Below are 16,744 nucleotides of genomic sequence, written 5' to 3' on the forward strand. Positions count from 1 at the left end.
CCCCAATATAGCTTCATATTTCAACCAGAAAATATATGATATTCCTCACTTCCTAGAGTTGCCACTATATCTGTCCAAAAGAAAAGTAAATGTTTAAAAATATGCAAAGGTACATATTACAGATGGAAATGAAAAATTGAAAATGGGACAATTAGAATAATGATATCTAAAATACCCGATTTGTCAAAGTCTCTTGTGTATGTGTGATATGTTCCCTTTTTCTCTTTATCCAGAGTTGCAAGGAGTAAGGAATGTAGAAATTGGAGGTTTACCAGGTTTTCTGGGAGAGTTAGGACAAAATCATCCTAAGACATTTGCCTCCTTCTCCACCCAGAAAGTAATCTGCATCTCCCTTCCTGACCTGTGACATAACAAAGCTCTCTGCACATTCCATAGTGAAACAGTATCCTGGAGACCAAGGTCAAGGGGGCCTTAAGGAATTTCAAGAAAAAGGGCTTTTTTTTTCCAGGTGAAAAATGCAAAACCCTCCCATTCCTGTCACCTGTGCTGAACATGACAGCAGTTAGCGCAAACTTGACTCCTGTCTCCTTCGTTGTCCTCTTTCTTCACTGTTGGGGAGATACAAAACCCCAGATGATCACCATTGATCCAGGTACAGTCAGAAGGTTCGAGATTATAACAAAGATTTTTTTAATCTTTTTACCGAACTTATTGTGAAAAGACATCAAATGAGAAAAATTCTCTCCCCATTCTATTTTCTGGTTGCCATAGGTTTCTTTATAGATACATAGATGAGAGAGAGACAAAGAGCAACAGAGAGAAGAGAGAGAGAGAGAGAGAGAGAGAGAGAGAGAGAGAGAGAGAGAATGTATATATGTATGAAAATATAAATATATATGTATATATGTCTTATTTGTCTGATCATACTTCCCTTACCCTCCTCTCTCTTTCTCCTATAGGCATAGGCATTTGAGGAGAAGGATAGGAAGAAAAGGAGTGCAGATTTTTCCCAAAGTTCATCATGGAGATCAGAGCTTCATCCTGTTCTCCTTAGTAATGCAAATTTGAGTTAACTTTGATCATGGGAATAACTGAAGTTATAATTACTCCTAGGAGGAAGGAATTGCAGGTTAATGGAAAGACCATTTACCTGAGAGTCAAGAATAAGAACCTAAGGTTGAGTGCTAAATCACAGTCTGTGTAGCCTTAGCCCAAAGACGTACAATTGATTTCAAAGGTTGGATGTTACAGATATATTAGCTCAATGAAAGGGGAAACTTTCTAATAATTAGAACTGTTAAAAAAAAGTGAGATAGTGAAACCGATGCCCCCCTATCAGTATCAGTCATCAATAGATCTAGACCTTGAAGGTCAACAATTCCAAACCTTTCACTTTATAAATTAGGCCTCTGAAGCACAAAGAAATTACATGATTTGTTAAAGAGTATATACTTAGTTAAGTAGTAGACTCAGGATTTAAAGGTATAGATTCTAGCATCTGATCTTCAGGGTTCAAACTGAGGCTGGATACCCACTTTTTAGGAATTCTGGAAAAGATGTGTTCATGGACTGGGCAAGAATTCATGCAAATGGCATCTATGGTCTCTTCCAGTTCTGAGATAATGCACATAGACTCCAAGGTTGCATTCTGTTCTAAAATTGTATAAAATAAGCACATTTAAGAGAGGTTGATTATTTATCTTTCCATGACTACCAAAAAATAGGCTTGTTTTTCTAGGGAAGGTTTCTCTCTATTCTATTTTTACAAAATAGAATTCTTGAGGCATAGTACTTACTGTTTGAAGCCCAATTACCTATCTATTTTATCATCTGATCTACCTGTGATTCTTATGCATCCACACTAAATCCCAATTGAAGCAGTGATAATTCAGAAAATTTTAATCCATCCACCCCCTTACCCTCCAATATTAGCTAAATAAAAATTAACGAAGGAATCAGAACACCTATCCTTTTGGACACGGTACAATCCACAGATATTGAGTGAGGCTTTTGTTTCAGAGCTTGCCTGGGGGTTTGTGGCATTTTTACATGGTAGAGATGAGGTGACAAGGGGAAAAGGGGAAAGTGTCTATACTCCACAATACACTCTTGGAAACCATACGACTATTATAAAACATAAATATTTTACTGCATGCGCTTACTGGCTGACTTGCACAATGCTTCCATTATAATTACGGGACAGACATGAAATGAAAAGAATATTTTTAACAAAGTGCTTGCCGATGATGCAGCTGTATCCATTCTTAATCATTCATTAATGTCTCATCAAAAGAGTACTGTACTTTCTGTTTGTTTCATTTACCAAAGGTCAGCATACTTGGAAGCAATTGTCATACACCATTACAGACCTTTTTACATATTTTCCCTGTATTGTTCTAAGCCATCATGTGCGCAAATGAGTCAATTGGTATGCAGATTGTCTGTCATTAAAACCATTTGAAAATCAGCTTTGTCACTGGTTTACTGTTGGAACTTGAGATTCTGGGAATACACGTCTTGAATATACTGTGCTGCTCAGAGCAGGTAGGTGCCTGAGCTTAGGGAAGACTTACTCTTTGGAGGTCTACTTGCTTTGACATATAAAGTACAAAGACTGGTCATCACCTTGATACACCAATAATTTAGTGGTAAAGGTCAAATATTCTAGAGTGTGAGGACCTGTGTTCTCTGCCACTAAATGGTCTAAACTGCCGGGTTTTTATTTACAACGCCGGCTTCTTAATGCTAGTCCGTCCTCTTACTCACCAGTCCAACGCGTGGTGAGTCTTCGGGGTACCTCCGGCCCCCACTCTTTGATGGGGGAAGAACCAGACAGAGCGCCTGAGGTGGGTCATGAGTCTTTATTCTTCTGTGATCACATTCCCGCTTCTTCCAACCTCTCAGCAGACCCTTTTATCCCCTCTGTCCTCCCTCCCATGAACTCTTACTCAATGAGGGGCCGAGTTCTGTAACATTCCCTTATAAGGTGATTATGTTTCCCCCTCTAAGCGACCGCCAAGCCTCTTCCCCCCGCCCCCAACATCTCCCCCTTTCTGTTTTACAAGGTTATCACTTGGTGTGACCTTAAGCGGTGCTGAGGTTAGCCTTAAGCGGTGTCATTTCTACTGGCCTCTGATAGCCGGGGGCGAGGAACCCTGTCTTAGGTCATCTCCTTCAACCCAGGACCTTGCCCGTCCTAGGCGCCCGACACCCTCAGGGCCTGTCTTAGGTGGCTGGGTGAGGAGAAGTTGCCCGTCTTGGGGATTACCTCGTCTTACCCCTAGGTGTCACATGTCATGCATGGCGGCTAGCCAGACTTGGGGATCCGCCGGGGGCGAGGAACCCTGTCTTAGGTCATCTCCTTCAACCCAGGACCTTGCCCGTCTTAGGTGGCTGGGTCAGGAGAAGTTGCCCGTCTTAGGGTTTACCTCGTCTTACCCCTAGGTGTCACATGTCATGCATGGCGGCTAGCCAGACTTGGGGATCCTCCCCCGTCTCCATGGCCATGAAGGCTTTCTGAGTAAGAAGCATATAGCCCCTCTGTCGCCTAGCTAGGCGGCAGAAACAGACAACAAGTAGGGTGATTCCCAGAATCAGCGTCCTTGTTCACCCTCAAGGGGGTATCCTCCCGCCATCTGGCAATCCCTCCATGGTATGGGATCCTCGATGTCTTCCCCTGTGGCCACACATGAGGGGCCCCACCGAGGCAGAAGGGAGCCCCATCGATGTAGATCGGGGAGTTCCGTGCTACCGGAAGGGGAGAGGGAATAACTCGGAGTATTCCCCATGTCGGATATCCTTCAGATGGAGCACCTCCAAGGATCCCTACGATGATCAGAAGGCCTGAAAAAGAAAGAAATTCCTCTCACCCCGTAGGGTTGGGCATTAATCAAGGTCTCTTATCTTGTAAACAGGGAGCCATCTTTCTGGCTCTTCTATCTTATCCTCGGGATGAAATGACAGGTGGCCCTGTCTTCTGTTCTTTACCGTTACAGGGCCATGCCAACCTCCCTCTTCATCTCTCCACATGACTTTAGAGCCTGGTAGGGCCTTGGTGGGAGAGGGCAGGAGCGTTGGTTCTTTCTTAGCATGTCCTTTTGGGGAGAAAAATCTCTGGGCGGCTGTAGTGCCGTCATCCCTGACTTGTAGGAAATTCATGGTAAATAGTACCTGAGACAGGTTTGCAAATTTTTCTTTGTCCTCCGGGTGGAGGGGAATGCTATAGAAGCAGTCTTTAACATCAATCACTATAATAGTCCACCCTTGCGGGACTGCAGTGGGCATAGGGAGACCAGGTTGGAGGGTCCCCATGGGTACCATGTTGGCATTTACTGCCCGAAGATCAATCAACATTCTCCAACTCCCCCCTTTCTTTTTTATGACAAAGACGGGGGAGTTATACGGGCTAAGGGACGGTTCCACTTTGTTCTCGTGCAGGAGGGTCATTACTATGTCTGTGAGGGCGATGAGCTTTTCTTTTGTCAGGGGCCACTGCTCAACCCAAATAGGTTTCTTATTAATCCATGTTATTCTGGGGGAAAAGCTCATCTCTAGAGTGGCCCCAATTAATTTCCCCGCAGGCTATCAGGGGTGGCAAGTGTCAGGTTAAGCTGGCTCAAGATATCTCTACCCCATAATGCATAAGGGAGGTCGGGTAGGCACAGTGGGGTGAAGAGTCCAGATTCTTCCAAAGCTGACCACCGTAAGGCGTGTGCTGCTTTCATGGCAGATCTATTGCCCCCCACCCCCGTCACTGCTTGAGGGCTCTGTAGGAGTGGCCACTCGCGCCTCCACTGTCCCCTATTTATGACAGAGCAATCGGCTCCAGTGTCAATTATCCCTTCGAGCTTCTGATTTTCCACCGTGACGGTTAACAGTGGTCGCCCAGAGCTGACCGGGTGGACCCAGTTCACATGAGCGGGAGGGGTCCGCAAGGGCAGCGCCTTTCCTACCTCTTGGCCCTGTTTTACCAAGGTGGGAAAGGGGTGGGGGTTTGTGACCCTTACGGATGTGGGACTTCCGGGACCAAAAATGACCTGGGTATGGGTGACTAAGTCCACACATCTCTCAGCCCCTGTGATGAGCGCTGGGAAAATATTTAGCTCGATGGGAATCATCGAGGTTTCCCAAGGCCCGATCTCTCTCTGCTGTGTCCCTTCTCTATAGTCAACCCTCACGGGGATAGTCACAGTAATGGGGCCGCTGTCTTCGAGCACGGGGGGGGCCCCGCGGCCGGGCCCCTCCCTTTCCCTTTTCCCGACTTCCCTTTGGATCGGCAGAACCTGGCTATGTGACCTGGCTTTCCACAGGAATAACAGGTCGGAACTGAAGTGGAGGGGGGCTGCTGCCTGCACTGTGCTTTGAGGTGCCCTGGCTTTCCGCACCCAAAACAGGTGGGTCTCACCTGCATACCATGAAGGGCGGTCAGGAGGCTATCCTCCCGGTTCTCCATGGCAGTCACTAAGGCCTGAATTGAATCCTCGCTGGCATGTCCAGCAATTTGTCAACAATTCCTTCTAATGAAGCGTCAGGGGGAAGGCTGCTAATGGCTGCGATCCCTTTGGGGCGAAGACCCTCTTTAATCAATTGTCTCATAAGTAGATCAGATCCCGGGGTGTCTCCCATTATACGAGTCACTGTCTCTTTAACCTCGTTCACAAATGAGAGGGGTGTCTGATCTGCTCTCTGCTTCAGCCCAACCAACTTCTGTGTGGCTCTCCCCCCTTTCATGGCTCCAATCTTATCCCAAGCTGCAACATGTGTTTCTTTAACAGTCTCTAGCTCAAACTGGCCATACTGGGCCTGAACAGCAGGGTCAGTATAGGCTCCAGTTCCACACAGGAGGTCAATGGCTAAATCCAGGGGAGTATAACCCCGGGATTTTGCCAGCTTAGAGGCCTCTCTGCGGGCCTGAGCCTTAAAAGCTAAATATAAGGAGGCATCTAGGCAAGCGGCTGCAATTTCGTCAAAGTCAGCAGGGGTCCAAGGGTGCGTAGCAAAGAGGTTTTGCATCAGTCTTTTTACATAAGGGGAGCTTGGGCCGTATTTAGTCACGGCCTCCTTAAGTTCCTTAAGCATCTTAAAAGGGACAGGGCGGTAGTCTCGGGCTCCGGTAAGGGGGTCCGTAAATACCGGATAGAGGCCCCAGTCATCCCAGTCCACCTCCTCCCCTTTCTCTATTGCTATGGAGGCACTGGTGGCAAGTAGGCCGGATGGGCGGAGCCCTTGAGGGGATCTCTGAAGGGCGGACAAGGAACACGGGGGATTTTTTGCCTCTGTTTCCTGGCTGGGCCGCCAAGCCTGGGGCGCGGCAGCTGTCCAATCAGCGCGGACTTCTCCCTCCTCGTCAGCAGCCTCCCGGTCCCACCTACTCACGCCCCTCTTCCTGCCACCCCTGAGGGCTGTTTGCACCCCTCCCTCCCCGCGCTCGGAAACTTCCGGCCCTGAATCTTCTCCCTGGGGGCCCCTTGTTCCCCCATTGTTTCTTCTAAGTTCCTCCCACGGATACAGGGGAGGGAGTGGCCTTCCCTCTTCCTCTGAGCCCTCTGAATCCGATCCCGCCAACGAGCTATCCACCTGAGTGCTGATTGTTCGTGCTAAAGTCACCTTCTGGGGATGCAGGGCTGCATCCACTATCTTATACACTGTAAAATCCTCGGGGGTCAGTTTTCCCGGGCAGGTGTCATTATAGGAGGCCATCTGCTGCCCTACCACCTTCCATTTATCTGGTTGGATCCCACTATGTTGCACCCAAGGGCAGATGTTCCAGATATTCTCAACAAAAGCACGGCACGTCTTGATAGGTAATTTACAGCCATGCTTAGCGCAGAGTTTATAAAGCTGCACTGCAACGGCCTCTTTTTCCTCCGGCTCAAAGGCGGGAATACTATTCCGGCCCCCCATGCTGTCTACTAGCCGAGGCTGCAATTCTAACAGGTGGCAGAACTGGAAAGTTCCCGTTCGGCAAAAGAGAAGGAGGAAGCAGGGCACAATCAGACAGGCCAGCACGGCAAGGAGTGTGATTAGAGCAGAAGGAGAAAGGGAGGGGAAAGAAAGCATAGTCAACACAATAGGGGTATGTCCTTCAGGCAATATCTGAGAGTAAACGCCCTCTCCTTCCTCCCGGTCAGAAACGACCGAGGCTGTCTGGAGAATCCGACCAGCGGATTCAGACGTTCCCTAGCAAAATCAGGTCCCGGGTTTCGGCACCACTTGCCGGGTTTTTATTTACAACGCCGGCTTCTTAATGCTAGTCCGTCCTCTTACTCACCAGTCCAACGCGTGGTGAGTCTTCGGGGTACCTCCGGCCCCCACTCTTTGATGGGGGAAGAACCAGACAGAGCGCCTGAGGTGGGTCATGAGTCTTTATTCTTCTGTGATCACATTCCCGCTTCTTCCAACCTCTCAGCAGACCCTTTTATCCCCTCTGTCCTCCCTCCCATGAACTCTTACTCAATGAGGGGCCGAGTTCTGTAACATTCCCTTATAAGGTGATTATGTTTCCCCCTCTAAGCGACCGCCAAGCCTCTTCCCCCCGCCCCCAACATAAACCAAGTCATTTCATCTGTGAGACTCAGTTTACTTGCCCTTAAAATGAAGGGTTGGATAAGATTATTCTGTCATTCCATAATTTTATGATCTCCTGCTATTTAATCCCAGATCCAGATAACCGTTAATGAAAGATTTAAGATTCTATCTCCCTTATTTGGAGAGGTTGGGTTACTATGAGCATGGAATGTTGCAAAAAAAAAAAGTCTGGCATAATTTGTGGGCTGATTGATTTTACTGAATTATTTTTAAGTCTTTGTTAAAAGACAGTACTGGGTATGGAATGGCATACATTCAAAAATTAAGATGATACAATTGCAAGTAATCTCAGTAGCAGGCATGAGGGGGGAAAAAGTAAGATTTAGAACCCTTTGCCTTATCTTTCAATGAAGTTGTAAGACAGATATAGATGAATATAGATATATAGATATAGATAGATATATAGACTAATTAGTCCTTACTTTATATTTCACAGTTTGGGTTATATCCATTTTTTTTAGCCAGTTTGTTTCCCCAATGTGTATTGTTAGACCAGTCTTTCTGATTTTCTATGGATTTCACTTGCTGCTTTGCCTTTAGAAATCTAACATTTAGAAAACTACATATTAATATTATCTATGCTTTATTATATTTCATTTATTTTGTTAAATATTTCTCGGTTACATTTTTATATGGTTTGGGCTACATATCTGACATCTCTATGCAGGCCATTTTCAGAAACTATTTGTAAAGTTGAGAAGTTTGTCATATGAACCAGTTGTTAATATTCTTCTGTTAACATTCTCCCCTCTTTCTGATATCTTGAGAATAAAGTTTTATTAAACGCTTTAAAACTGTTTTATCTCCACTGTAGAGGGAGAAAATAAGGGAATAAACTTATATTATCTATTATGTACCAGACACCAGCTAAGCACTTTGATCCACTTAATTATCCTGTGAGGCAGGTACTATTTTTATTCCCATTTTATAGCTGAAGAAACTGAGTCAGAGAGAAGTTAAGTGACTTGATCAGGGTCACAAAACTTGAAAGTTTCTGAGGTTACATTTGAACTCGGGTCTAAGTGACTTTGATGCTACCTAACTGCCTGACTATATTAACCAGATGTTTTTCTTAACTTCATTTAGTTTATTTTTTCATGTAACATATGGGTCACTTCATTGTTAAAAGTTCAAATATACAGACTCCATTCTCAAGAAAAAGACATAGTGCTAGATGCAGAGTCAGAAAGACTTCATTTGGATAATTACTAGCTATGTGTACATGGACAAAATCATTTCCCTTCTTGGAACCTCAATTTTCCCATCTGTAAAACTTTCATAATAAGATTTATAATATCTTGTTGTGAGGCTCAAATGAATTTAGGCACAAAGCATTTTGAAAATTTTAAAACATAATATAAATATTAGTTATTATTTTTACTTAATGATGTATACTGGCTGTATGACTCTGGAGAGTCAATTTCTCAGAACCCTAAGGCAATTCTCCAAAGCTAAAAGATTTAAATAAGGTGAGATCTGCACTAGAAAAGAGGAAGTTTTCTAAAACAATGGACTCAAAAGCCCAGTCTCTATCCTATCCCCATTCCTAATACTTTTCTAAAAACTTTTTTCAGACTCTTTTCTAATGTTTAAAGTATTTATTGCACTTATGCTTTCATCTTTAGTAAGAATTTTCTTAGTTGAACTTTCTGCAAGCTCATTTTTCTTAATACTACTTCTTATCATTTTATGGTAAAAACATAATCTTCTAGGGGTGACTAGGTGGCGTAGTGGATAAAGCACTAGCCTTGGAGTCAGGAGTACCTGGGTTCAAATCCAGTGTCAGACACTTAATAATTACCTAGCTGTGTGGCCTTGGGCAAGCCACTTAATCCCATTTGCCTTGCAAAAAAAACTTAAAACAACAAAAAAACGAAAAAAACATAATCTTCTCCCATCTTTATTTGTGAGATGTTACAAGGGAGCTTTCTTTAAAAGTACACCTGATAATTGCCTTTGGTCATCATATCTCCCTGCTTTCTAAAGATATCAGATGTTTGCTAGTCAATGTGATTTCTAGTCTCTTCTGATCTCCTGGTTGTGGTGATTAGTTTATATATTAAAGTTCCTTAGGTAATGGTAATAGTCTCCCATGAGACATGTTCTTTTAAACATTTCACATTCTGTGATGTCAATGAGTTGTTTAAATAGGTCAGAGGGCAGCTAGGTGGCACAGTGCTCTAGGACAGAGCCCTGACTCCTGAGTTGCAAGGACCTGAATTCAAATCCAGCCACTAGCTGTGTGATCTTGAGCAAATCATTTAGCCTTGTTTCATATTCAGGGTCATCTCCAATCATCCCGATCCATATCTGGCCACTGACCCCAGATGGCTCCAGAGGAGAAAGTGAGGCTGGTGAAAGCACAACACCCCTTACTCAAATCCAATTCATCTGCATGTCAAGAACAAACAACAACAATAAATAGATCGTTTGTTGTTTCCTCAATTATATGTCACCTCTACTTTACTCCTATATTTTGATACTGATTTTGAACTGTAACAAGTTTATAGTATGCTGAAACTTAATTTGAAATTTACTCTATCAGAAGTAACTTTTTATTTCCTATCCATTAAAATATAAATTAACTTTATTTTATGATGTTATTTTAAGTTCATCATGTCTGGTGGCTCCTAACAGTCTTCTCAAATAAATTATGAGCACAGAGCTTTTGAATAATCTACAAACCAACACATGATTTCCCTTGTTTCTTAACCCTGAGCCATATTTTCCAATATAGTTTTCACTGTCCTCCCTATGTCAACCTTCAGATGGATATCACAAAGCATTAAAATGTGTTGCTTTCATTTGGAGTATTTTAGCAAAATCTTCATGGAATTTCTTTGCCACTTCATCATCTGCAATAGATGTTGTTGCATAAGCAACAATTCTTGAATTTATCTGTTTGCTTATTTTTCTCATGAGCCCTGCAGTGGAGAGTGAAAAATTTTCCCATGAAAGGACAGGGTTTTTTCCCTTATTCAGAAGAATAATTAAAATCAACCCCAATAAACCCTTTATTTGCTTCTCTGAAAATCTAAGAGTCATTCTTCTATTTCCCTATAATTTTTTTTGTTCTTCTGGTTTGCAGTGACAATGTCAAGATTGAGATAAATTCAGACTTTTGTTTGTGAGAGTCATTATTGATGTTTAATGTGAACATTTACAACTCAGAAAAGGTGTAAGTTACAATTCAAACCCTTGATTTATTGTTGTGTAGATTTTAATGTTATTGTGTAGTTTTGTTTATTGTTCAGTTTTAATAATGCAGATTAAACTTGCAAGTCTGTGTGTGTTTGTGTGTGTGTGTGTGTGTGTGTGTGTGTGTACATGTGGGCATACTTCCTCCCATTCACCAAGACAGTCTGATTGTTAAACATTTATCAAAACACTCCTAGCTAGGATTCACTTCAAACTGCCATACAAAGGAAAAAGATGTTGCATTTAGAGTACCAACAGAGGGGGCAGCTAGGTGGAGCAGTGTATAGAGCACCTGCCCTGGAGTCAGGAGTATCTGAGTTCAAATCCAACCTCAGACACTTAATAATTACCTAGCTATGTGGCCTTGGGCAAGCCACTTAACCCCACTGCCTTGCAAAAACTAAAAAAAAAAAATGAAAATAAAAATAAAGAGAACCAACAGAGGAGTCAAAGTTTATATATGACTTTGAAATGGGTTCCTTGGCACTCCCTGCCTCTGGTCCCTTTTTCACCACTATCCCGCCACTACTGTAGAAACAGAAGAGAACAGAACATAGGACCAAGAACCATTTTGTACTATACTTTTATTTTATGGTTTACCATGGGCAAAGCATTGCATCACTGAAAGGCCAGTAAAAAGTCTTCCTATATTTAGCTAGACTGGTCCTCAGAAATCAGGCACAGAATGTCACCAGAATTGTATCCAAAACCTTTCAAGCATGGTAGAATTTCTTATATTGTGATTCATTCTATCTTTATTATCTGTATTATCTATATTACTTTATACTATCAATCAGTCAATTAATAAACATTTATTGATTACCAACTATGACTAGGGACTCTGCTAGGTATATAAAAACAGGCAAAAGACAGTTCTTATCCTCAAGGATAAGAATAGCCTTCAAAAAATCAATGTACCCATGGTTCCATGATGGGAATTGAGAGAAGTATTTTTTAAATAGTGAAATATGACTATACAATTATAAATTTTTATATGTCACTAAATATAGTATGGCATAGAAATTAGCATATTGGATTTAGAGTCAAGGACATGCATTCCAGTCTCTAAGATTTACTAGTTGTATAATCCTGGATAAGTCACTTAATTTCTATATGCCTTAGGTCATAGATGCATTGTGTTCTGCTTGAGTGAAGGGGATTTTTATAACTAATGAATATTTATCAATAGTAGTGAAGGCAGTAGACACCCACAAAAGACAAGAACTGGAATTCAGAAGACTTTGTCCATAGCCAACATGTTACTGACCAGTGGTCTTGGAGCATTTTATTTGCATTGTCATTTATTCTTCATAAGAGATGAATCAACCTTTCCATTCTTTCTTCCTTTTGGGGAGGTTTCAATAAGTAATGATTACCATTTGCTTTAAGTCTTGGAATATGGAAACTGAACTGCATTAATATTTCAATATATCTATTTTCCACTTTTCAGAATTAGACTGACACATTTCTGAAGCTTTCCCAGTTTATCCATCTAAGCATTGTTGATAAGAGAGGTGAAAGCATCATTTTTTACAAGTTATTATGTGTTCCTCTTTGCTTTCCTAAAAATGAAAAAAAAAATTAAGTGAACAAAAGCATCAGTGGGAACAGTGTGCTGAGTTGCATTGGTGAATTTGTGATAGTATTGTCAAAAGACCTGTGCAAAATATAATTCATTTTTATTGTAATATGCCATTTACTCTTACAGAGGCAAGGGTAAAGTCAATGAACAATGAACTGTGAGAATATCTTTTTATTAACCAGTTTCAGATATTGAATTTCCATCCTTTACAAAAAGTCACAACAGATCAATGGCTAAAACACATGGTAAGCAATAATCTCATTACACTCCCCTATCTGGTCTTTGTATTTTAAGAGGATACTGATGACAGTAGACTTGCCAGCCATGATGACAATAAATAAGATTAATAGTCATCATTTATATAGCATTTTAAATATTACAAGATTTCATGAATGCAGGAAAATTAGACTGGTTCAGAAGACAGATTGCTGGATGTAGAGCAAGAATACCTGAGTTCAAATCCTTTCCTTGGCCCCTTTGAGGAAGTCATTTAACTTCTCTGAGTTTCAGTTTTATTACTTTCCCTTATCATCATCACAACCCTTTAGGTAAGTGCTGTTTATATGAGTGGATTCATTCAGGCTTCTACTGACTCCTTGCCAGCACTCTCTTCACTAGAGCGGAAAAACTGGTGGTCCTTTCCTTGCTATACATATACATGTGGAGAAAGTATTTTTCTTTGAGGTCATTTTTTTCAGAATCTTCCACCTATATCCCATACATTCGTAGAGTCTTAGGGATGGAAGAGACTTTGGAGATCATATATTCATAACTCTTTAGTTTATATATAATAAGAACAAGAATAATTAGCATCTAAAGAGCACTTTGAATTCTGCAAAGTGTTTTATAAGTATTGTCTCCTATTCCCTCAACAACCCTGAAAGTGGGTACTATTGTTATTATTATTATTATATTATTATTTTTTAAATGTGGAATCTGAGACCTATAGGGTTTAAGTAAATTGACCAATGTCACTCAGTTAATAAGCGTCTGAGACATAATTTAAACTTAGATCTTCCTCTGGGTCCAGCATTTCATTCATTAGTACCTGAAATCTAGAGAAATAAAATGACTTGATTATGAATACACATGGTTTAAGTATGAGGGCTCCAGTAAAAATGCTTAAATTGGGAACTTAACCATACCTCTTTTTACATTGTGTGATTCTGGTCAGTGTGCATTGACTCAGACAACTTATATGTGACTACTTTTGTCCTTTGTGAAAAACTCCTGTCAAACTTCATTGAGTGGGGTCAAGACGCATGAATTCTGAGCCTACTTCTTTTACATACTCCCTGTATAATCTTGGAAAGACATTTAGGGGGAAAATCCCTGTCTTATTTATTTTATTTTTATAGACCCTTTCCCCAATTTCAGCACTCAGCACAGCACCTTGAATAGAGCAGACACTCAAATACATATATGGAATTGAATCTCAGTATCTTTATCTAAAAAATAGGAATAATATTAACTTTCTGGTCTAAATGCACAACTGTTATGATAAGTGAGTATCTTAGAGAGTCAACTTACATAATAGATAGAGCTAGATTCAATTCTAGGAAGACACAGAGGAGTCAGACCACAGCCTTCAGGCTGCATGTGTCAACAATACTCTCAAAACCAGATTAACATGTTAAACAAAATATAGTACAACATAGATCATATTAATGTGTGTTTTTCTAAGTCAATATTCAGTAGTTAGGTGGTATAGTAGACAGAGTACTGGGTCTGGAATGAGAAAGACTCAGAAAGAGGTCAAATCTGGCTCCAGATACTTACTAGCTGTGTGAACTTGAGCAACTTAAGACTGTTTGCCTCAGTTTTTTATCAGCTGGAGACAAAAATGGCACATCACTCCAGTATCTTTGCCAAGAAAACACCAATGGGGTCACAAAGAATGAGAGATGAGTGGAATGATATAACAACAACAAACAATTTAGTTTGGAATGGAGCAATGGATAGAGCACTGGGCTTGGAGTCAGGAATACTCAGGAATACTCATCTTCATGAATTTAAATCTGACCTCAGACATTTACTGTGTCATCCTGATCAAGTCACAACACTACTTGCCTCATTCCTCTAACCATGGAAACCATAGATGTATTCTATATTCCTACTGATGACACTTCCAGTCAACTGAATTTCCTTTTAATTGCTAATTTTCTAGCTAACTGAAATTCCTAATTGTTAATCAATATATTTAGCAGTTAAACTACTGAGAGAAAGTTCCCTTTGCATAAGTTTTAGAGCCTGGCTTTAAAATTTTTGTTGTTGATTAACCTTTCATTTTTGGAACTCTGAAATCCCAGTCTAATGGTTTCACCTCATTCTCCACTCAATATCATCCACAAGTCTCTCTCGTTTCCAGTTCATCTTTCACTCAGCTATCACATTGATCTTCCTAAAGCCTAAGTTTGATTATGTGACTTCCCTATGCAACAAACTCCAGTGGCTCCTTGTCTCTTCCAGGATCAAACAAATTCTGTTTGGAATTTAAAATTCTCCATAATCTACCCTCCTCCCATTTTTTTCAGTATTCTTCTTTAAAGAGCACTCACCCAATATCCCCATCACTGCCACGGTGACCACATATTCAGAGATCCAGCTACACAAATGCTGTTCCTTGAAAGACACTCTACCTCCTGACTCAGAATATTTTCTTTTCTTTTCTTTTTTTCTTATCCAATTAAGAACAAATATAGTTTTCAACATTCATCCTTTTTCAAACTTTTGAGTTTCAAATTTTTCTACCTTCCCTTTCTGCCTCACTTCCCTCCCCCCTCCTCATGGTAGCAAACAATTTAATATAGACTGTACATGTATAGTTTTGTTTAACATATTTCCATTTTAACAAGATATTTTCAGTGACTTGTGCCTTATGTCTAGAATGCTGTAAATTCTCATCTCTGCCGCCTAGATTCTCTGGCCTCCTGTACATCCTAGCTAAACTCCTACTTTCTAAGGGAAGCCTTTCCTGGTCTTTCTGAATTCTAATACCTTCCTTCTTTTGATTATCCCTAGACAGAGTTTGTTTGTATGCAATAGTTTACATGTTATCTCCCTCATTAAATTGTCAGCTTCATGTTAGCAAGGACAGTTTTTTATCTTGCTTTGCAGCCCCATTGCTTAGTACAATTCTATGCACATAGCAGTCTCTTATGGTTTATTGACTGACAGAATGACTTCAATTTCAGAAGCAGAATATCAACTACAGTTATCACTTTTATAATAACAGGAGCTAGGGGTATTTGGAAAATGTACCTAAAAGTTTTTGGTCCTCCTTGCATATTACAGAAAAAGTCTGGTTTTTTTTCCTTTTGGGGAGTGTTTGCAATACCTTTTTGCAAAACTGATTTGATAATCATACAATACTATAAATATATTTTAGGCTTTTCTGAGTTTTTAAACTTTTTCTGTGTCATTTTCTGTGTCATCTGTGGCTTCCACAAAACTCCTCCAAAATTCCCATATACTATTATATCAACCCACAGTATATTAAAACCAAGATGAGGAAACTCACAATGTGGAAGTGATAATTGTAGTGCCAATTAATTTTGAAAGAGATCTTAATTTCATATTTATATAGTAAGTATAATAAAACTTGTCCTATAATTATCAAATTAACCTAATTTCTGATCATTTGTTTTTTCCTTTTTTAACTAAACCCAGAAGAGAAGAAAACTTTATTTTTCCAAAGTTTCATATAAAGAGAATGCAAAAGGTTGGAAAGTTTGTACAAAATGACAGGTATTTCAGAAATAAACTTTGAGTAGAAACAGAAGGTAGAGGTGACTCTAAAGTAATCAGAAAATACTTGGAAATGAAAAGTACTTGACACAACCAGAAAGTACTCATTAAAATAATTAGTGATAATAATATCAATCTCAAGGTGCCTCTGGATCTCTTACCTAGAAAAATAAAGCTAGACTGAGTCTATGTTTTTCCCCCGATCAAAACTGCAATTTCTCTCTAGGTTGAAAACACAGAAGGAATCATAAACCTTTAGAAGTTTCTAGGCAATGACAAACAAATTGACTTCACAGAATTCTTAATTAATCTAATCTAAACATACATGGATCTATATATTCAGTCTTTGATACATGTATAAAGGACTCAGATTGTCATATTATATGCAAATTGTTACATAGAAATAACTGGAAGCTTCAAGAACCTCTTATCCATTCCCACTGCTGTTTCATGGATTTGTCTTCTGAGTTAGCTGTCCACTGGCTCTGACTTGAGAACTCTCCTTCTCCCCCTCTTGTACCCCATCACCATTTTTCATCAAACCCAAGGGCCCTATCCATTTGGGACAGGATGAACAATAAGTTAATAGCAAGGAGAAAAGCTAGGGAGGAGGGATAAAACTTTTTTTCACTCTTCTACCCCTAGTGGGGATTTTCCCAACCCCAATTC

At 40.6% G+C, this 16,744-nt stretch overlaps 1 protein-coding gene across 3 annotated transcripts in view; it reads left to right on the plus strand.

Moving 5' to 3' along the window:
* Positions 1–415: 415 nt before the first annotated feature.
* LOC141491938 (uncharacterized) overlaps positions 416–16,744 on the plus strand; it is a 94,905-nt gene continuing 78,576 nt past the window's right edge. For all 3 annotated transcript variants that reach the window (XM_074192654.1, XM_074192656.1, XM_074192655.1), the window contains exon 1: positions 416–613. In XM_074192654.1, coding sequence (XP_074048755.1) covers positions 514–613 — 100 coding nt within the window. In that variant the 5' untranslated portion in view covers positions 416–513. The remainder of the gene's footprint in view (positions 614–16,744) is intronic.

This window comes from Macrotis lagotis, chromosome 6, assembly GCF_037893015.1.
Source record: "Macrotis lagotis isolate mMagLag1 chromosome 6, bilby.v1.9.chrom.fasta, whole genome shotgun sequence".
Lineage (NCBI taxonomy): Eukaryota > Metazoa > Chordata > Mammalia > Peramelemorphia > Peramelidae > Macrotis > Macrotis lagotis.